We start from the raw sequence: 23,245 nt of genomic DNA, 5'->3' as shown, positions 1-23,245 counted from the left end.
ACTTCACAGTCAGGGCGGCTTGGAGCTGGAACCAACTTCCAAGGGAAGTGGTGCTGGTTCCTACCCTGGGGGCCTTTAAGAAGAGGCTTGATGCCTACCTGGCTGGAGTCATTTGAGCCCAGTTTTTCTCCTGCCCAGGCAGGAGGTCGGACTTGAAGATCTACAAGGTCCCTTCCGACCCGACTTGTATGATTCTGTGTGCCAGGATTTTGTTTTAAACCCTTCATCAGAGGCATTGGATGTTGGCTGCAGCCAAGGCTGGGGATTTTGATTAGGGTGTGCCAGTGCTCCTACTGAGACTTAAACCCAGAGGTTCCTGGCTAGAGGGTCTTGCCCCTCCACTCAGGGTCAGACCAACTGCCAGATTTGGAGTTGGGAAAGAATTTTACCCCATGGTCAGATTGGTATCGACTGTGAGGGTTTTGCCTTCCTTTGTAGTGGGAGAGCAGGGGAAGGGAGAGTCATGGCTCTCTTCCTGGGTCTCTTGAGCATATTTTAACAACCGTTGCAGCAGGGTGGTGGAGGCTGTGGTCCCCCTGCTTTACCTGTGGCAGATTAGGATGTTAAGTCTTGTGTTGAGTCAGGGTTGTGTAGTGTTGCTCAGAGGTTAGACAATGTATTTGCAAAGGATGGTTTGGACAGGGATGATCTTTCCTTGGGCAGAGGAGGTGGACTAGATCAGGGGTTGTCAACTGGGGGTATTGCATACCCCCGGAGGTACTTGGGAAGGCCATAGGCCTAGGTGGTATGTGCAGGCGGGTGGGGACAGAGTGCTGCCACCCACCAGCCTGCACTGATGCCTCTCAGGAGTAAGGAGGGCAGGCAAGGGCAGGAGCTCCCCTCTGCGAGCTGCACAGGTGCTGCCTGGCCTGCCGGATGTGGGGGTGGGGTGGGATTGAAAACCCCTTGACAGGATGACTATGGAAGCTCCTTTCAGCCCTACTTCTCTATGATTATCTATGATATAAACACAGACTACCTGTGTTAAAAGATGCAGCTCTTACAGCTAAAGCTGCAGTGGGCTCATACACCAGAAGGAGAAACAAAGAGTCCCAGTGAGCACATTACATGGGTAAGGGTGCCCAATAAAGCCAGTAACATTGGGTGTCTGTAGTAGCAATACTTTACTTATTTCCTATAAACTGTACCTTGAAGCGCTTTTCTACGGTGGTGTAAATAATGCACTAAAAACAAAGAATAGCTGTGTGAGGGAGGAAATATGCAACAGGGGAAGAGAAGAAAGGTAGCTTTGCAGCTGGAGACTGAGATGACAGGGAGAGCTGATAAGGCGGACAGATCCATGGAGGCTCTGCAAGATGGCAGAGAACGTAAAGGAGAGTATCATGCAGAACCTATGAAGGGGCCAGAGACAGTGATAGTTTTCAGGAAAGCCTGGAACACAGGACTCTTCTCAGGCCTCCAAAACTAGAAGCAGTCTACTCAACACCACTTCTGATTTGGGTTAGCACCAGTTCCTTGGAGCAGCACTTGGGTCGAGAAAGCAGGAGCTAATTAGCTCACCTAAGAAGAACAGTTAATTACACTTTGGAGTCAGTCCTGGGGATCCCAGTGATACACATTCCTGCTGGATTCAGTCCTGGGGGTCCCAGTGATACACATTCCTGCTGAATAGGCATGGTCATGGGCTGCCTCATAACCAGAAGCAGTTTAGCCATGGAGCTATTAGCCCTTCCTATCAGCAGAGCTAATTAGTTGAACTGTGTTCATGCAGCTCAATGACTGAGTGCTCCTGACAGCTCCCTCCATAACTGGAAGAGGACTAGCTGTGATCACAGAGCACTTGGAAGCATCTTGTTATCTCCTCTCAGAAGATGCAGCTGGACCCAGTGCACACCGCTACAAGCATATTTAAGGGGAAGTCGGATCCCCCAGAACCAGCTTTTCCTTGTGGGGCACCAGTTCAGACCCTCTGAACTTGGGACTAACTGGGTTGCTACAGTCAAGGATACCTGTGTTTTTTAAACTCAGAAATTAGGGTGCAGGGAGAGATATACTGAGAAGGCCAAGGGGGCTAGTGGGAGCTGCAGCAAGATCATGTTCAGCATAGGAAGCATGAAATGAACACCTGGGCTGAACCTGTAATATCAGTTCTGTTCATTTCATGTCAGGCACCAAGGCTAGTGAATAGCTGGAGGAGACTTTTTTTAGATACTAGGTCAAGGCAGTAGCCATTCAGCACTGCGAGATCTGCACTGCCTGGTATCACTCCTAGTCATTTCCTCAGCCTCACCTGTCCTACAAGTGGTGTTCATGCTATGCTGTACCAGGGAAACCCTCTGTTCCCTGTGTGTGGCATACCTGGCTATTCCTCCCTTGCTCAGCATGTCTGGTCTCTTCTAATGCTGCATGTGCAATCCTTTCATGTTCCAAGACAGCCTCAGTATTCTTGATAAAAGTTAGGAAAACACCAAGTATTGTCTGCCGTAAGGGTTGCACAAGCAGAGGAAGGCAATGGGCTGTGGTATGAATCAATATCTTCTCTGACTCCAGTAGGACAGTGCCCATTTATGCTGAGTGGGGATCCAGCCCATTTATCACAGGTGATAAGACATTTGCCCTACGTGAAGCTGGGGATTAAGAATGGAAGACATAAAAACCCAAGATATTGTTCTCCTTACACTTCTACCATTAAAAATCTGACTGTTTCTCTTTCCTATATAGATGTGCCCCATGGTAAGGCCATTTGAAGTCCCTGACAAGCTATTTCTGCCTTCTGACTATGCTAACGCTACTTGTAAATGCATGTTCTGTCTCTGCAGTATTTATCAGCTACTGCGAACTTATTCTTAGCACAGCTACAAACAGCTGTGAAAATTATCTTGGCTTTAGAGCCATCTGAATGTCCTTTGGGCTACCACCCTGAAAAATCCTTGGCTGTGCTGGTCCTAAATGCTAAGTGCTCACTGCTTCTAAAAGTCAGATAACTCATTTTTGGAAATGAGCAAAGTCCTTTTCCAGCTTTGGGCTGTTCCCAAAAGCACAGGCAGGTTCTCTGAGGTGGGGATGTGGCAGTAAAAGGCAGCAGACAAGTTAGTTTCTAAAATAATTATCCATCTGAAATGAAGAAGGCTCCTTACACTTGCAACTTACACATGCTACAGATCAGCTTTATCTTGCTCTCTCCTTGTTGAATGCATTGTCTAATGAAACTCCAACATTTCCCTTGTCAAAAACTGAGATGCCAACATAAGGTCCAAGGATGGATGCTGCCATTTTCCCCAACTGAAACACTGTGATATATAGAGGTATGTGAAGATGAAATCCTATTTTTTATTCAGGAAGCTAGAAGCAGGCAGCCCAAACTATTTCTTTCCAAAGAAGCCAGTCATGCTCTCTGTCATACCTAGCTCTGTGCTTCGCTGATTTTTTTCCCCCAAGCAAGAGGATTTTTCCAGTAGGCATCAAAGCGGTCTGCTATTCCCATTACCTTATGGCTCTGAGGCTCTCTCTTTCACTGCTATTTAATCAAAGGCTTTCCTCATAGTTAGCACACAGGATCAGGTCAGCTGAACTTGAAGGATTGCACTAGATGTGCTGGATGTGCATAAGCATCTATATTTTGCACCAAAGATCTTGTCATATTTTGCCATCTCAGAATGGTAGCAAATGTCAACAAAAGATTTAAACACAACTGAAAAAACCCAAAAGCAAATCAAAACCAAACAAGAGTTCCTGGAAAAGTACAAATGGATGAAATAGTCTGTTGAAAAAGAAAGAGCAAGCCTTGTCAGCATCATTCTCCTGTGGAGGATGGAAACCTTGGACAGTCTGGCATTGAAGAAACCTTTACAAAAACAGGCACCTCCGCAATCTTAACAGAATAGTTCCTGATGACAGTCCCTCCATCAAACACCTGTGCAGTGTTGGTGTCCATCCACAGGTGGTCTTCCCCAGGCAGGTAGATGTCCCTCTGGACTTGCCCTTGTTCAGTTATGGGGGCAATCAGTACCTGCATTGGGAAAAAAGCAGTGGTTCAGCACACAAAAGGCCAGGCAAAATTCGGCCAAACACATCTAAGCATGCAGAGGGACAAATTCAGATATGGAGCACCTCTGGAAATGGGCACAGTCTTATGCCACTTCTGACTGAGTTTCACCTGCTTGCACAAGACCAGAAGTTGGCCCACTGGGGTGTCTCATGTACAGCTAGAAGAGTAAGAGATTGGTTAGAACTGGGAACCACTGCAAAGATGTGTCCCTGATAATCTAGGTGTATCATGAATCTAAGTGTATTATATGATGGCTTTTGTTTCATCTCAGTTATGGATATATATACTACAACTGCTTCTCCAGGCCCACCCTACAGTAGAGTCCAGTCATGCTGGGAGACTGTCCTTGTGATGAGAACAATCTACAAAAGAGGTGGCTGGGTGTATAGGTAGATAATAGACCTAGTCTACAATGTCCTGTAGGAATGTGTCCTTTCCACCAAACCACTGTGGAAATGATGAAGGCAGGCAGCCATCAGGTTGTTAGGATCCATGGGCCTCCTACTTCTCTCTGCAGACACCCAGGCTGTCACCACCATGGGCTCACCAGCTACCTGCCTGCCCACGATGACTGCCCTAACCAGTGTGTGGTCTGCCAGGCTCCCCAGAGACCCTGTTGGATAGGGAGATCTGGTTAGCCTGTCCTCTGGGCAGCGCAGTGCCCTGAAATTCTCCATTTTGCTGGAAATTTAGAATTAAAAAAAAGAGAGAGAAAATGTGAATTTTCTCCAATTAGAAACTTCTTTTTCCACATGAAAGTTAGATAGTTAACCAACAAAGAATCAGGAGAGGGCGCTTGTGAATATTCAGCACTGTTCATTGGTTTTCCAGGACAAGGTAATGGACAGTAGTATGCAGTTCCTTTCACAGAGATCTTTCTAGACAATGCCCAGAAGAGCTAACCATATGAATAAGTGAGGCAGTCAAAGGGGGTGGGGGGCAGTATTTTATCATCTTGATAAATATCATCTTGATAATTACAGGGAACTAGGACACAGATAGCTCAAGTGACTTGCTTAGGGTCATACTGGAAGTCAGTGGCAGATGTGGGAATTTCTTGACCTCCACTTTGGGTCCTGGGTTAAGTGCACCTTACTGAGGCTCCAGGATCTGTCTTGAAGTTTGTTCAGTAAATTAACTTTCATTTATCAACCTTACCTGGTATATTTCTTGCACGGAATTAAAAAAAAGAGAGAAATATACAAGTATATTTGAGTGGGAGAACCCCTCCCTCAACTTCCACAGGCTTTGGATCAAGGTCTGAAAGCCCTATAATGCTGCAGGACAGCCTGCTCTCTTCCTAGAAAATAAACATTTTTCATTGCATAATGTGGTCAAGATCACATCCTCTTCCAAAGTGTCCCCTTTCTACAATTGTCAAAGGATTTCAATCCATAGCAGGCAGGACTTATGCCTCTATACTTGCTACAGCACTGAGGTGCCAATAAAAAATGAGGTGTCCTATTTTTCCATTATGGAATTTACTCTGCTGCATCCTCTACCCAAGACTACTTAATATGACTTTCCCCCAGCTGTTCTTTTCAATAACTGGGAAAAGAGCTGGACTTAAATGTGTTACCATTAGTCCAGGACCTCAGGCTGCACAGACTACCTAGGTCATTTGGTTGGCAGTTACTATTTAGCAGTACATTATTCCTTGGACTCCAGGCAAGTCTCCCTCCCCTGTACATTTTCTCTGTAATAACTCTGGAAATACTAAAACTGAGATGTTCAAAATCAGGGCATAAAGGCACCTGAATCCCACTGTAATTCAGTGGAACTTAAAAACCTTAATTCTCTCATCTCCTTTGAACATCCCAACCTTCTCATGTGCTTCGGATAAAAGAAGCTAAAAGGTTACCTCATGATTGAATGATCTGGCATAAAAGTTGTGTCCTCTAAAAATAGCCCAGCCAGCTCCTCAATTATTGCTCCTTCCTAGCAATCTTCAGTTTCCAAAAAGCTGTAACAGCTCATTGTTTTGATTTATGGGAAAAGAACAGTTTTCACAAAGCATAAAAAGCTCTAGTTGATGGAGGGGACCCAATGTCTTTTTTCCCCCTGCTGAAAGATAAAGAGCAAATTCCAGGATTCTGAAACTACATATACTGATAGATTCAACTGCAGAAGCTGAAATAACTTTCCAGGAACCTCAATGAAGCATTTTGCGAGGAAAACATTGCCGTTACTAGACAAGAATCAGATGGTCTTGCCCAGATTGAAATCCATTCAGAGATGGTGGTTTTAATTCAAAGGTGGCTGTTATTGGATTTAGATGCCTCTAAAAATCAGAGAATAAAAGGAAAGAAAAATGCTAATGAGAAAAATTAATGTGCCAACAAAAATTAATATTCTCTCAAGGGCTATGCAGAGGTGAAGATGGGTCACTTTGCTGGTGACATTTTTAGGTTCGTGAAATCTCTCTGCAAAAGTAATTCAAATAAAAAAAAGTGAGTTGGGGTTGAACTTCAACAGCCACAGGCTCATAAGTTGATTATTCTTTCTCCAGTCACTCGGTATTGGAAGGAACATGCCATAAAGAATGGAACAAGTGATGTTAATATTCATTTTGAGCTAAAGAACAGCTTTGACAGTGTCTGTGTTCATTAGACTTTTCTCTTCACTCCAAATGCTGTTTATCACACTGAATGCTCATTTCATTGGACTTCTTGTACCTGATAAACCCAGAGGAAAATTTAACTCAGTGTATTAATATGCCTTGAAAAAAACATTTTGCAGCTTGTGAGCATGTTCTTCTTCTAAGGCACACAACAAGATGCTATAGCTTTGTTTCCCCTTGTTTTGGTGTCAATCTCACCTGCCATGACTTTGATGGGTGTGATTAAAAGGGGACACCACATGACAGAAGTGCTCATTTAGTTTTAATAATGAGCATCAACAATGCCCTCTCACAAGAAGTGCAACTCAGCTAGCTGCCAGCTGTAGGGCTCTCAGATGGCTCTCCCAACACGTTCTCAATTCAAATATGAGTCCCGCAATAGACACTCACCGGGTGGGCGTTTGCAAGCTTATCAATTCACAGCAGCAACGTCCCTGTCATAGATCTGGACAGAGCTGCAATCATCCGGCTGAATCAGCAACTCGTCTTCCAACGGGTCAGATGCCCAACACTCACCACTTCAACAAGAAGTTCTTGGCGAATCTCTCTCTCATTGCCTGCACCTCTGCGCAGGCTGCTTGCCGTCTCTGGCATCTAAAGCCTCGGCTCCTCTTCCCTTTCCGGGGAAAAGCTGATTGCACTGACAGTCCTTTATACAATGTTTCCACCCAGCTGTTGTCAATCTCCGGTTGTCCGCCAAAATCCAGAAAGACTTAATTGGCAGTTAAGCCTTTCCTTATCTCGGTCTGTCTGAGCACTTTATCACTGTCAGCAAGTAACTGCACCTCATCACTTTGCCAAAGTCCATAGCAGGTATTTAGCATCCTGTATGGGCAAACAGTCAATATGTTGCCCAGTTCCATGGGTCCGACAGAAAGTTCTCAACAAATTGGGTGCTTTTCCCGAACGTTCCCGTAACAGGGGCAGTGTATCCCTGTTACACAGATAAATGGTTTTGATTGATAAAATGAAGAAAATGGGATATTCTAGCTCTCCAGCAAGAATCACAGAAAAATTAGGCTGGAAGAGCTCTCAGGAGGTCATCTAGTCTAATTCCCTACTCAACATCAGTGGCTATTGATCATCCCCATCTGAACTATCCCATACAAGTATTTGTCTAACCTGTTCTGAAAACTACACAATCAACCCTGTCACAGTCTACAAAGCACGCTGCCCCCAAAACACCAAGAGCGCCCAAACCTGCCACACGGGCCCTATCACAGGGGGGAGCCAGGAGGGCCATTTAGCCCGGACCTCTCATTCACGGAAGGCCTCAAATTTAGACTTTTGATGTTATCTCCAAATGAGGTTATACATACAGACACAGAGATACACTGACAGGATTGAAAGAAGACAGTCATCGTAGAACTTTAAACTTGTGTCCCATTACTGGGCTACACCGCCTGTAGTGCACTATGAATTAATATTTTTTTAACATACCAGGAGCCTCAAAAAATGGAAGTAGCCCGAGCCTCTCTTGATCTCTGAGAGGGCCTGGTGGGGGGGAGTAAAGGCTGTCACAGTGTCTTGCCATTGCAAGCATTGTTAAAATTCATGCAGGAAGTCCGAGGAAAAAGATTATCCTCCCCCTCCCTCCCAACCATCCGCCAGAGTCCATACAAATCTGACCACGGCATAAAATTTCTTCCTTATCCCAAACATGGTGATCAGTCTGACCCTGAACAAAGGGGCAAGATCCTCTAACCAGAAAGGTCTAGAATGTCAGGAATGTCTTGCATTCGAAAGCTTGTCTAACTTTATCCCTACTACACAGTTGCTCCAACAAAAGATATTACTCTAAGAAATCCTTGCCCCTCACATAATTTCTGGACAATCGTGACTACAACATCACTCTTACATGATCATTGTCTACCAAAACTTTCAGAAGATTCTTGATACTATATTACAGGTTCTGAACAAGTGAAGCAGTCTGGCAATATCCTTATGAGAGTGTGGTAATATTTTTTAAGTGAATGTGTTACCTCAAATGTATTATCTATTACATAGCCTACCAGAATTCCCCAATTTTGATAAAATCAACCAAAAGCTTAGCAGGTTTCTGTGCGGAGAGGATAAAGGGGGTTGACTTTAATTAAAAACTACCAATTAAAATGGGTGGCTTTCATATTCCAATCCTTCAACAGTATTACAGTGGTCTCTTATTAAGTCAGGCTATGCAATGGACAACTGATATAACTGATAACTCTCCTGTATGGGAGAAAACTGAACAGGCACTTATGTTTTCCCTCCCATTATGAACTGTTTCAGGCTCAGCATGTCTTCTTAATTCTCTAATATCTACAATTTTTTCAGCTGAGCAAGCTTGAAAAATATAACAAATTTACTGAAGATGCATTGTTTGTTACTTTCTAAGGCCTCTATTTCAGGTAATCCCGTTTTAAAGTATAGGTCCCACAAACTGCTGTGGAGAAAGTGGATAGATATGGAAAACAGCTTCCACTGGGAAATCATATTAAATTTTTCTCTGAGATGTGATGAATTTGACCTTCCAAAAAACAATAAAATTGCAATATATGTAGTTGCATTAAGTATTGGAAAATTGATTTAGACATGAAACTTTAGATGTAGCAAATGCTCCAGATAGACTATTTTTTCCTTGAAATCTGCTTCTCTCCCACATTCTATGCCATCATGCCATGAATATATAACATCACATAACAGACCTGATATGAACTACTTAAGAGTCAAGTGGAATGAAAACTTAGCTACTCACAGGATGGAATCCTAGCAGATATTCAAACATCTACAGCTGATCTTAGACTGATCTTAGACTGCATCTTATACAGCAGAAGATAATTTTTTTTGATCAACTTGTCTCCCTTTAAACTTAAAAAATTAAATATAACTGTTGATAGATGCATGTTTGAGATGCAGTGCATTGCAGGCAACACTTGTTTGCATGTTTTCGTTGTGTCCTTTAGCGATTATGAATTAGGGCAGACATCATGTAGTACAGGTTGATATGTGTAGTTGATATAATGAAGCAAGTATTTCTTAGAGCAATAGCTTTTATTGGACCAACTACATAGATGGAATAAAGTTGGACAGGCTCTCAAATGCAAGCTTCACATTATTCCTGCCCCCAAATATGGTGATGACTCTAGGCAGAGGGGTAAGACCCTTTAGCCCTTGCACACCCCAGTCAAAATCTCCAACCTTGGCTACAGCCAACACCCAATGCTTTTGCAAAGGTTTAAAAAATTCCTGACACATGTAGCAGCAGGAAGGAAAGGGGAAGGGGAGGAGGAAAGGAGAGAATTCTCTCTCAGCCCCATATGGCAACCAGCAAAGCCCAAAAGCATGGGAAATACTAGGCTTATATGAAGCAACAAGTATTCGATTTGGATTTGGCTGATTCAGAGGGACAGTGATTTGATTTGGTGATTTGGATCACTTTCCCAATTCGATTCAGCCAATTTGGATTCAAAGATTTAGCACTGATTCACAGATTTGACCATAGACTATAATGGGGAATCACTAAAATACCTATAATTTTGTCTTTTTTTTTTTTTTTACAGATTCAGATGAAAACAGCAGGGATAGTAGCCCCTTCTGAGGGCATGACACCTGCCAAGTGTCAAGGAGATAGGTGCAGGGGTTTCTGTGAAAGTGCACTTCAAACTGTTGAAAGCAAAACTCGTATCACTTGTGTGTGTTAAGGCAGAGCTGGATGAATGTAGCAGGGATGGTAGCCCCTTGTGCGGGCATGAGGCCTGCTAGGTTTCAGGCAGAGTGATGCAGGGGTTTCTGTGAAAGTACACCTCAAGGATCTGAAAGAAAATTAAAAAAGAAAATAGGTGTGGAGTGAGGAGGGTGGCACTCACTCCATCTGCAGGTAGAGCTTGGGGAACCCCAGCAGCGGGAGGTTCACCTTCAGGAACACCAGCTGGTCCACCAGCCCAGGATCCAAGGAGGTGCAGTGAAGTGTCACAACATCCCCAGCAATGCTGAATATCCTTTTGCTTGGAATACTGGTCAGTGGACAGGACAATTCTCAGGCAACTGCGGCCAGATCCTGCTACACCTGGTTGCAGGTTGCCCAATAGGCCAAGGGGTTGTAGTGCAGTGGCTCCACATCCTCAGTGATATAGGCAGCCACCAAGGCCTCTACATTACCTGCTTTATGGTGGGGTCTGGTGCCTCTGGACCCCAGCACTGAAGCCATGCCCTTGACCCGCATTGGCAGCGGCTGTGGTGGAGATTGGCTTGTGGTTGGAGTGCTGGCATGGGAAAATGGATCCCCCTTTTCCATGTTTCCCCGCCTCTGCCCTTCTGTCTCCCTGACTCTGTTCACCAACACCTCCATCCAGTGATTGAGGGTTTTGCTGCTGCAGATGCTCCCCTTCACCCTCAAGTCACACATGCCTACCAGCACATGGACCATACTGGACCACAACAGATCCAGCCATTTTTTGATGACCTCATTCAGCTGCTTCACCAGTGCCTGCACCTCTGGTGAAAGCGGCTTGCCCGAGCCAGGAACATCGATCCCCTGGAACTTCTCCATTTCATTCTCAAGATTCTTCACTAGGTGGATCACCTGGCTAAGGAGGGTATCACCAGTGCTGAGGCTCCCGATGACCTTGAGAAATGGCTTGAGGATTACCAAGATCTGGGAGATGGTATCCCACGCTGTTTTATTAAGGGGGTCGCTGATCCCAGTCTCCCCAAACAAGGCCATCTCATGGATGGCTTTCTGCTGCTTGACCAGCCTTTCCAGCACTGGGTATGTGGAGTTCCACCAAGGCTCCACAGCCTGCATGATTTTGTGTTGCAGGATGCTCAGCTTTGCCTGTTTGTCTCACAGCATCTTGTCCCCCTTGATGCTCCGGTGGAAGTAGCCCGCCACCTTCCTGCATTTTGAAATAAGCTGGCTTCCTGTCGTAGTGACGGCACTATCACTGGGAGCCCTGTCCCCCTCCAAGGCATCCCTGACTATGAAGTGGAACTTGTGTGCCACACAGTGGAGGCCGACAAAGTTGGCATCACACACCGCCTTGATCATATTGGCCCCATTGTCAGTGACCATGAACTCGTGGGTGAGCTTGCCCTGCCCAATGAGCCACTGCTGCACCATGCGGTTCATGGCCACCACGATCTCCCTTGCTGTGTGGGACCGATCCATCACCTCCACTTGAAGGAGAGCCCACCAATGCCCAAACTGATCGCACCAGTGCTCTGTGTGGGAGAGGTAGGCATGATCTCCACCCTGGCTGGTCCAGATGTCTGAAGTGAAGTGCAAAGCTATCTGCGGCTCTGCCTTCTGCAGCTGCTCCCTCAAGTACTCCCTGCATGCCTCATATAGGGAGGGCACCACCGTCCTGTTAAAGGTGGTGCGTGCAGGCACTTAGTATGATGGGGACATGAAGGTCCTGAGATGCCTGAACCCTGGACACTGCACAAAGGAGGAGGGCTGGCCAGCCAGAGCAAGCATCTCCCCAGTGCTCTGGGTAACCTCAGTCGCCTTCAGAACCTGCCCCCCTTTGTCTCCACCTTTCCCCTACTGGTCCAGGGTGGCCTGCTTTCTGGGGTTGGGGGCTTTGGAGCGACAGCAGAACTTTTTTGGGCATGCTCCCACTGGTGCCAGGCTGAGGAGGAACAAGGGCAAGGGTGTGCTGCCTCCTGAGATGCAGCAGCATCATCGTGGTGGCAAAGTATTTCACATCCTTGCCCTGGCTGATCTGCCTTTGGCAGTGCTGGCAGGTAGCATATCTGGGATCATCTGTCACCTCCAAATGATCCCACACTACACTACCCACCTGCTTCTGGGTTGAGGGTGGGGATCCTGCCTTATCCCTCTTCTCACCAGGCAGAGGCACAACAACAGGATGAGTTGAGCCACCTGCCCCCACAACCTCCTCTGAGGTGCCTTCCAGAGGAGACCTGCCTCTAGGGGAACTTTGAGTGGTGTGGAGCACAAACTCAGATTCCCCCTCCTTCCTCAGAATTTTCTTTGCTATAGCCCTGAGCTCCTCTGCTTCCAGATCCAGCTCCTCCTCTGGCACTGGAAAGCTTATGCTAGGAAATGAAATTGGGGTGGAGAATGTCATGCTGCTGCTAGTTAGTGGTGTTAGTGGTAGTGGTGCAGGTGCAAGCACTGCTACTACATCGTTGTTCCCACTAGCAGCAGAAGACTCATCCCTGCAAGAAAAGAGGGTGCATCTGTGTTTGGGATGGGGGCAACTTGCAGCTCTCCCTCTGCCCCCTCTCTCTTCCCTGCCAGAAGACCTGGCACCTGCCTTTCCAGCACGCTTCATATTGTTTGGTGTGCTGCAAAAGGTGTGCATGTCTGTAATATGTGTTGTGCTTTCCTGCACAGTGATGACACACTGTCAAGGAAAACACAGATTTCTTGTTGTGGGGGGAAAGAATCAAAACAAACTAATAAGAACAAACATAAGGATTTGGTGGGGAAGAATTAATTGAAAGGAGTGGATAGGGATAACAATAGGGATTGTAGGCAAAGGTAAGTAGGAAAGGATTGGATACAACTTACAAGAAGAGAGACTAGCTACCAAGAAACTAGGTAGCAAGCAAGAACCCTTGAGATGCTGCTGGTCCAAGAGAGAGACAGATCACAGAAGGCACAGATCACTTCAGACACAGCTTTATATGTTGTTTCTATGTCCCTCCCCCAGAGAACTGTGACAGGAAGGGAACTTACAGAAAGATCACAGTCACTGGCCAGCTACAGATGTCAATATCAGAGCAGTCTTTCCCCCACTCTCAGTCTTTTCCATATATGAAAGATTACCCCATCCCCATCCCTCTTCGCAGTTTCTGTTTCCTGCAAGCCTTCTGAATCTCTTCAAATTGATTCAGAGGCTTCTGAATCCATTCGGACCACTTAATGGGTCTCTCGATTCAGATTCAGTGATTTAGCCACTAAATCGCGCCACATCTACTCTGAATTGAATCACCTGGACAAGGGAGAAGAGATTGATGTCATATATCTTGACTTCAGAAAAGCTTTTGATCTGGTATCCCATGATCACCTCTTGGCCAAACTGCCCAGTTGTGGCCTTGGCTCCACCACGATCCGCTGGCTGGGAAACTGGCTCCGTGGTCGGACCCAGAAGGTTGTGATTGATGGCAGTCACTCATCGTGGTGCCCTGTGACCAGTGGGGTCCCTCAAGGCTCTGTCCTTGGACCCATACTGTTCAACATCTTCATTAATGATGTGGACACTGGAGTCAGGAGTGGACTGGCCAAGTTCGCCGATGACACCAAACTTTGGGGCAAAGCATCCACGCCAGAAGATAGGCAGGTGATCCAGGCTGACCTGGACAAGCTCAGCAAATGGGCAGACGAGAACTTGATGGTGTTTAACACCAAAAAATGCAAGGTTCTCCACCTTGGGAGGAAAAACCTGCAGCACCCTTATAGGCTTAGCAGTGCTACGCTGGCTAGCACTATGGAAGAAAGAGATTTGGGGGTCATCATTGACCACAAGATGAACATGAGCCTGCAATGTGATGCTGCGGCTAGTAAAGCAACCAAAACACTGGCTTGCATCCGTAGATGCTTCTCGAGCAAATCCCGGGACATCAGTCTCCCCTTGTACTCGGCCTTGGTGAGGCTGCAGCTGGAGTACTGAGTCCAGTTTCCGGTTCCACAATTCAAAAAGGATGTGGAGAAGCTTGAGAGAGTCCAGAGGAGAGCCACACGCATGATCAGAGGTCAGGAAAACAGATCTTACAATGACAGGTTGAGAGCCATGGGACTCTTTAGCCTGGAAAAGCGCAGGCTCAGGGGTGATCTGATGGCCACCTATAAGTTTATCAGGGGTGACCACCAGGATCTGGGGGAACATTTGTTCACCAGAGCGCCCCAAGGGATGACGAGGTCAAACAGTCATAAACTCCTGCAAGACCGTTTCAGGCTGGACATAAGGAAGAGTTTCTTTACTGTCCGAGCCCCCAAAGTCTGGAACAGTCTGCCAGCGGAGGTGGTTCAAGCACCTACATTGAACACCTTCAAGGGTAAATTGGATGCTTATCTTGCTGGGATCCTATGACCCCAGCTGACTTCCTGCCCTTTGGGCAGGGGGCTGGACTCGATGATCTCCCAAGGTCCCTTCCAGCCCTAATGTCTATGAAATCTATGGAATCTATGAAAGTTACTGAAGCTTCACACAGCCCTAGGAAATACCTGTAGTAGAGCATGAAACATTCTTTATGAATTTTGGCAGGGTTTTAAATCCAGTTAATATGAGATAGATGCTTTTGTCATTCAAACAGCATTATGACATTGTGTTATACCTACTTTTTAATTCTGAGAATATTTTAAAGTACAGGCATAACAGCACTGCCTGATTTTAAAAGATGTGGAATCTCTGTCCTCGGAGGTTTTTAAGACCCAGCTAGACAAAGTCTTGACTGGGATGATATAGTTGGGGATAGTCCAGTTTTCAGCAGGAGGTTGGATTAGATGACCTCCTGATAGGGCTGTATTGGGGGGGGGGGCGAATTGGGGTGACCACCTTGGGCCCCATGCTTTGGGGGGCCCCATGCTTTGGGGAGCCCTGCAGAGCCAGGCAGAGTGACTCCATGCTGCCGCCTGTTTCACGTCTGGCCACTCAGCACCTCCCCCACCCCCCCGCCGTTGAATCTGCCACTGGCTTCCTTGCATCCAGGGGTGGGGCCCCACACAGGCTGATTTGCCCCAGGCCCCACACCCTGCTCAGGTCATCTCTGCCTCCTGAGTTCCCTTCCAACCTTCATTTTCTATTATTTTATGACTATAACTTGAAGGGGGGTTCCAAAGAGGATGGAGCTAGACTGTTCTCAGTGGTAGCTGATGACAGAACAAGGAGCAACTGTCTCAAGTTGCAATAAGGGAGATTTAGGGTAGATATTAGGAAAAACTCTCTCACTAGGTAGGTAATAAAACACTGGAACAAGCTATCCAGAGAGGTTATGGAATCTCCATCCTTGGAGGTTTTTAAGACCCATCTAGACAAAGCTTTAACTGGGATGATCTAGTTGGGGATGGTCCTGCTTTGAGCAGGGGGTTGGACTAGATGACCTCATGAGGTCCCTTCCAACCCTAATTTTCTATGATTCTATGACTTGCACTTGCAATTCTCTACTTTAAAATTCTGCCTTTATACAGTCTTATTCCCTTGGAAGTCCAGGACCCAGTTTGCTACACTGCTATAAGTTACCCATACACTTTTTCATTGTACTCCATTGTATTTTCCTTTGTATTAACACAACAACCTGTATCTCTACATCCTCTTTCTAGATCTTTACCACTTACTTAACTATGGATATAGGACGGACATTGCTATGGGTCAGATCATGCTCCCATTGAAATCTGTGGAAATTTGGTCCTGAATTTTACAAGACTAAGAACTGGAACTAAAAACTAGCATATTCTTCCTACTTGAAGTGACTCATTAAGGGCCTGATGCAAAATTCACTAAAGTCAGTCCATGAACCACCTTCAAGCTTTAACATGAAGGCCTTTTGTGCTTCACTTTGTAGAAGGAGCTTATAGCAAGGGAAGACTCCTACAAAGGGCTCAATGCAGTGCTCCAAGGTTTTAAACCCTTCCAGTACTATTGTGAAAATCCTTCAGGAGAATATCTCTACTTGGATTTGGATGCTTTCTGAAACTGATTGTGCTAGGAATTCAACAAGAATGCTCTTTTCTGAAGTATTTGGGTACTGCTAGCCCCACACATGTCAAAGTGCCTGAAAAATCTTTAGCAAAAGTATATCCAAATTCAGAGCTCATAAAATATTTAGTCCAGGTTGGCTTTGGAAAGTGGAATAGGCTTTTTCTTGAATCAGTTCAGAACACAGAGGCATTGCACTATTTGCTTAGAAAACACTTAAATGAACAATATTTTAGGAACTGAACGTTCAGCTAAACTTTGGCGTTGCACCTCTTAGGAGAAAGGTCTGAGGCTGCTTCAATCTTTGTTCTTGAGCTTGTGGTATCTTAGACAAGAATCTCTCCCTGCTAATACAGACCGTATTTCTGTGCTGGAACTGTCTGAGTCAATCGCACAGAAGATTTTTCAATTCAAGTGCTTCTTGGGAAGGAAATATGTTTTAGTTTTCTTGTGATTGTAACTAATCTTCAACATTACAGCCAAAATTCCAGACTGTTGTTATTGTAGCAATGTTTTCAGTCAAGTTTATCGTCAAATAGCATTTTCTACCGTGAACCCTTTTTTGTGATCTGGATCTTATTTGGCCCAGCTGATTGTGGGGACAAGGATTGGAGAAGGTTTAAGTGCAGAAGCAAGCAGATAGGTCTCAGGACGCCAAGGTCAGCGTGCCCCTCTTTAGGAGAGGTGTCATGGAATTCGTAAATGAATAAAAGTGATCAAGGACTGTGGTTTTATCTCAACTGGAAAAATGCATGTTTCTACAGCAGCAGGGGGTCTGGCAACATCACACTGGGGAATAGAGCTAGTTCCAGCTCACAGAGCCACCTATTGAATCATCCACCCAGAAACCCACCCCACTTCTCCTCAGCCACACGGTGAGGTAAAAGTGAGTGTTATCTCTGATTTCTGTGCAAGCAAGATAAGAGCCTGCAGGATTAGAGCTTATCTGCCAGGAAGAGGGGCGAGGTACGGCATGCCTGTTTCTTTTGGGTCAACCTACCTTCAAGTGAGGTGCCAGGGTCAAGTTGTGAACAACCAGAGGGGCAGGCCTGGTGCAACTCATATATGGCTGCTATGCAATAGTCAGTCCCAGCACAGCCAGAAAAGCCCACCTAGCCCACACACAAATCATAAAATATGTTTTCAATTGAAGTGTTTATACTTCTGTCCCTGAAACGTGTGTATTTTTCTCCTTTTGCCAAGCCCCCCTCCCCCTCCCCTAGGCAGCCCACCAGCAATCTGCTAGCAGGAAGCCGCAGTCTCACTCCCTTCACTTGGCTGTTTGTTAAACCCTTGGCTACTAGGACTTGTTGGCAATGTCTTTCGCTGCTGGCAGAGTCAAGGGAAAGTCAGGAAGAGGCTCAGCACCTCTGCCAATGCAAGAGAGTGTTATCAATCACTCAGACTCATCTTAGCATATCAAAGAGCCAGGTGAATGCTATCACACAGGCACAGCCTGGGATTGCACTGCCCTCTAAGCTGCACGGCGTGCATGGCCATATAGGTACGTTCGTGCCACGCTGCCAGGTGCAGCTTAAAGGGAACACTGTATACCAGCATTTCTCAACCTGTGGGTTGTGACCCCAAAGTGGGTCTCAAGAATATATGGAAGGGTCAGGACAAACTTTAAAAATGGATTCTCCTTTAAAGGAAAAAATGTGGGAAACTGGGGCTTTTCACTTGCAGGCTGGCACAGCTCCAGGCTGCAAGGGGCTGCTTGCAGCCTCCCCATACCCTACACACACCCATTCCCTGCCCCACACACTGTGGGGCTTGGGCCTGGGGGTGGGGGCAGCGGGGCAGGAGTGAGGGGCAGTGAGTTGGGACTGGCCATCGATGTTTACAAATGGGTCCTGGTACAAAAAACCTCGGGAACCACTAATCTATACATAGTTCGCAGCACATGTGACAGTCCAAGGGGAGGTGTCCTCCAACTGTACCCAACAGTACAAGCGAGGCATGCCTACACCTCACTGCAGCCCAGCACTAATTTGGAACATGTTTGTATAATGCACAGCAGATGGGTTTCTTCAAATGCACATCTGACAGAGCTGGGGGTATTGTTTCACAGATACAGACTGGTGTGTTTAAGAGTGCAGTAGTTGCCATCATTCAAATAAGCTATATAAATGGTGCTCAACCTTTTTACCTGGCAGACTGGATAGGCAGTGCCCTATCTCTCTACAAGCCAGATCTGGCTGTTGGTCCTGATCCAGTGGCTGGGGTGGGTATGGGAAGGCCCCATCTGGCTGTGCAGAGAGGGGCAGGGGCAGCCCAGCCCTGATCAAGCTATGTGGAAAGAGGCTTGGCCTGGCCCCAACATGGCCCCACAGAACAGGGGGAGGAGGTGTGGTCCAGCCCCCTAAGGAAGGGAAGCATGGCCCAGTCCTGACCTGGCCATACAGAATTGGCTGGTGTCATTGCGGAGCCATTGGCATGGCTGTTTGAGGACTCCTGGTGTTCAGGCCAAGTCCCTGAGGACTGGAAAAGGGCCAATGTGGTCCCTATTTTCAAGAAGGGGAGGAAGGAACAGCCTGGCAACTACAGGCCAGTCAGACTCACTTCTATCCTGGCGAAGGTCTTTGAAAACATTATCAAGGGCCACATTTGTGAGAGCCCTGCAGGGGAAGTGATGTTGAGGGGTAACCAACACGGGTTTGTTTCAGGCAGATCCTGCCTGACTAACCTGGTTTCTTTCTATGCCCAGGTAACAAAGAGTTTAGATGTGAAGGAGGAAGTCGATGTCATCTTCTTGGACTTCCAGAAGGCCTTCAACACAGTGTCCCACCCAATTCTGGTGGGCAAGCTGAGGGACTGTGGCATTGACAAAGGCACAGTCACATGGGTGGTAAACTGGCTCCAGGGGCACACCCAGAGGGTGGTGGTGGATGGGTCAATGTCGACCTGGGAGGGTATGGGCAGTGGAGTCCCCCAGGGCTTGGTCCTTGGGCCAATGCTGTTCCACATCTTCATTAGCGACCTGGACAAGGGTGTGGAGAGCACCCTGTTCAAGTTCGCTGATGACACCAAGACGTGGGGTAAAGTGAATACACTAGCAGGCAGGGACCGCATCCAGGCAGACCTGGACAGGTTAGAGAAGTGGGAGGACCTGAACAGGATGTGGTTCAACAAGGACAAGTGCAGAGTGCTGCACCTGGGGAGAGGGAACCAGCATTATGGTTGTAGGTTAGGGGCTGCCCCTCTCGGCAGCACATAGGCAGAGAGAGATCTTGGAGTCATGATTGACTCGAGGATGAATATGAGTCGCCAATGCGATGAAGCAATAGGCAGACCCAACCACACCCTGTCATGTATCAACAGGGGCATCACTAACAGGTCCAGAGAGGTCTTGCTCCCCCTCTATGAGGCACTGGTCAGGCCGCAGCTGGAGCACTGTGTCCAGTTCTGGGCACCACTCTTCAAGAGGGACATAGAGAACCTGGAGGGGGTCCAGAGGAGGCCACTCGTATGGTTGGGGGCCTCCGTGGCCAGCCCTATGAGGAGAGGCTGAGGGACCTGAATCTCTTCAGTCTCCACAAGAGGAGACTGAGGGGGGATCTTGTGGATGCCTACAACCTTATCAGGGACCAGCAGCAGGGACTTGGGGAAAGTCTGTTCACCAGGGGCCCCCTTGGAGTCACCAGGAACAATGGCCACAAGCTGAGGGAAGATAGGTTTAGGTTAGATATTAGGAAGAACTACTTCACTGTAAGGGTGACCAGAGCCTGGAATAGGCTCCCCAGAGAGGTGGTGCTCTCATCTTCCCTGGAAATCTTCAAGAGGAGACTGGATAGGCACCTGGCTGGGGTCTTATGACCCCTCCCACCACCAGTGCTCCTTCCTACCCATGGCGGGGGGTCAGACTAGATGATCTGTCTAGGTCCCTTCTGACTCACTGATTCTATGATACAGAGGAAGGGGGCATGGCCCAGCCCCAACCTAGCTGTGTAGTTGGGGGGGGACATAGTGAGACCCAGCTCTAATCTGACTCATGGGATTTTGGAATTTGGCATTAATTGCCACTGCCCCCCACCACCAAATTTCCTGACCTGTGAGGAGCCCTACGGGCCAGATGCCATGGCTCTGTTGGCTGTATTTAGCCTGTAGGCTAGAGGTTGGGCACCCCTCAGCTAGATCATAGAATCATAGAAAATGAGCATTGCAAGGGACCACAGGAGATCATCTAGTCCAACCCTCCGTTCAAAGCAGACCCATCCCCAAACAGATCATCTCAGCCAAGTCTTTGTCTACCTGCATCTTTAAAACCTCCAAGGATGGAGATTCCACAACCTCTCTGGGTGACCTGTTCCAGTGCTTTACTACCCTCCTCATGAGAGAGTTTTTCCTGTTCAGTAACCTAAACTCCCCTTGCTGCAACTTGAGACCATTGCTTCTTGTTCTGTCATCTGCCATCACTGGGAACAATCTAGCTCATAGGTGCTAGATTGAGGGGGGGTAGGGGGGTGCAGGGGGGGCGTATACCCCACCTGACAGGGCCATCTGATGCTGCCAGTGGCTTTTCTGGGTGCTCACCAGCCCTGTCCCTGCTGCTGAATCTGGCTTCTGCCGGTGCCTCCCCCAGACTCAGGAGGTACCAGTTGCCCATGGTCTAGCTCCATCTTCTTTGGAACCATGGTTCAGGTGGTTGAAAGCTTCTATTAAATCCCACCCCCCAGTCTTCTCTTCTGCAAACTAAATAAGCCCAATTCCCTCAGCCTCTCCTCAGAAGTCATGTGCCTCAGCCTCCTAGCCATTTTCATTGCCTTCTGCTGGACCCCCTCCAAATTGTCTTACATCCTTTCTGTAGTGGCAGGAGGGGGGGTACAAAACTAGACACAGTACTCCAGACGTGGCCTCACTAGTGCTGAATAGAGGGGAATTATCACTTCCTGCTATCTGCTGGCTATGCTTCTACTAATGCAGCCCAGTATGCCATTAGGTTTCTTGGCAACAAGGGCACACTGTTGGCTCATATTCAGCTCATTCGCTGTAACCCCTAGGTCCTTCTCTGCAGAGCTGCAGTTTATCCAGTCGTTCCCCCAGTCTGTACCAGTGCCTGGGATTGTTCCATCCTAAGTGCAGGAGTTTGCAGTTGTCTTTATTGAAGCTAATGAGATTTCTTTTGGTCCAGTCCTCCAATTTGTCGAGGTCTCTATGAATCCTAGCCCTAGGATTCAGAGCCCTCTCTGAATCCTAGTCCAGTCCTCCAGCATCTACTATTCCTCCCAGCAATACAGGGGTAAGGGGAGGGAAACACTGCCAAAGAATATCTTGGCACAGCAGCATTTGTAAGAAGGACAGCATGTGATGTCTGGGCATGCCAGTCTGTATTTGGGTAGTGGTGCTATACTGTAAAAACCCAGTAAATCTAAAGGCTATTGGCCCCAAGCCCCCAAAACCCAACCAATCAGCTTAGCATGTCCAGGGACACAACAAAGAGCTTAACTCAGATACGGCCCATTACACTTGGTAGCACCAAGGACATTTTCACTTAGGCACATTTATATATCGTTAGCACCATCTTACAGATGAAACCCTTATGCTCCATAATAATGTATTTGCTGAAACTCTCTTCAGATCTGCAATACCAGTAGCTTTAAGGATATTACAAGAGAAATTACTGAGCTACCAGTAAACCTAAGACCTAAAAACTGACCTGGCCAGGGCACCTGAGCATGAAAGACCATATATAGCAACCTCTGACTCTGCATAGAAAGAAGGATTTTTGTGTATGATATCTTTTATTGGACCAAATGCATGGTTGGGAGAGATTAAGATGAGTTTTTGGGTACAGGAAGGGTGCCTTGTACCTGAAAGTTGTCTAAATCATGAACCATGTAGATAGTCCAATAAAAGATAGCACCCACAAAAATCATTGCCTCTCATATATGTCCTGGATCATCACAGCTACAACATCTCTCTAGAACAGGGGTGGGCAAAATACAGCCTATGGGCTGGATCCAGTCCACCAGCAGGTTTGATCCGGCCTGCCTGTGAACAGCTGCCAACTCGCTGGATCTGGCCCATGGGCAGCTGGTAGCTCCAGCCGTTGGCTCCAGCCACTGCATGGTGCCAGGTAGACTGGCAGGATTGCTTCTGCCCAGCAGCATCAGCCCTTGATGCAATGGAATCAGCTGTGGACTTGGGTGAGGCTTCCACTGCCGCGGGTGGGAAGTGGCATCAGCTGTGGACACCGCCAGTAGGTTCAGGAGCCCTGACGCAGACCGGTGGAGTGGAAGCTCCCACCTGAAGCCGCAACCCAGAACCTCCTGGCAGCATCAGCTATAGATTCAGGCAGGAGCTGCTGTCACGTCCGGTGGGTGTCAGTGTCAGTGTCAGCTGTGACAGCACCAGCAGGTTCTGTGTTGGGGCTCTGGAACCTAGAGGCTGCACCCACAGCTTATGCCACCATGTGCCCACTGCTGCAGAAGTCCCCATCTAGGTCCACAGCTGAGCTTTGGGGCTCCTGGTGAACTACAGGTCTAGCTGGGTTCTGGAGGGTGGGATGGGGAGAGACAGAGAAGAAAGAGAAGAAGAAGAGAAGAGAGAAAGACAGATAGAGACAGACAAAGAGAGAAGAGAAGACAGAGAAAGAGACAGAGATGAGACAGGATGAAACAGGAGAGAGATGAGACAAGAAGAGAAGAGAGTGAGAGAGAGATGGATATGGCCCTCAACAGGTCCCCAAAACTCATTAAGTGGCTCTCCAGCCAAAATAATTACCCATCCACTCTGCTCTAGAGAAAGCCATCTTTCTAAGCTATCTTCTTGGTTTTAGTTCTTGCACTTACAGAAAACCATGTAACTTAGATCAATTACATCTCAGGCTTTTTCAACGTTTGTACTAAGAGAGACTTGTTCCAAATCAAATAGAAAGTCTGTGGCAGAACCAGGAATCAAACACAAATTTTCTGAGTACCACTGGAGTGTCCTTATTGCAAGTAATTCTTCCTCAGGTGAATTAGTTGGTTC

The 23,245-nt window shown here is 47.1% G+C and overlaps 1 protein-coding gene across 3 annotated transcripts in view; it reads right to left on the bottom strand.

Moving 5' to 3' along the window:
- Positions 1–251: 251 nt before the first annotated feature.
- LOC149871347 (SITS-binding protein-like) overlaps positions 252–23,245 on the bottom strand; it is a 97,380-nt gene continuing 74,386 nt past the window's right edge. For 2 of the 3 annotated variants that reach the window (XM_090032344.1, XM_090032347.1), the window contains one exon: positions 252–3,970. In XM_090032344.1, coding sequence (XP_089888470.1) covers positions 3,755–3,970 — 216 coding nt within the window. In that variant the 3' untranslated portion in view covers positions 252–3,754. Of the gene's footprint in view, positions 3,971–4,071; positions 4,167–23,245 lie in introns of all 3 variants that reach the window. The other variant, XM_090032345.1, reaches the window with a different exon arrangement.

This window comes from Crocodylus siamensis, chromosome 2 (assembly GCF_052110815.1).
Source record: "Crocodylus siamensis isolate JL-2025a chromosome 2, ASM5211081v1, whole genome shotgun sequence".
Lineage (NCBI taxonomy): Eukaryota > Metazoa > Chordata > Crocodylia > Crocodylidae > Crocodylus > Crocodylus siamensis.
This window is presented reverse-complemented; position numbering and strand designations above follow the sequence as displayed.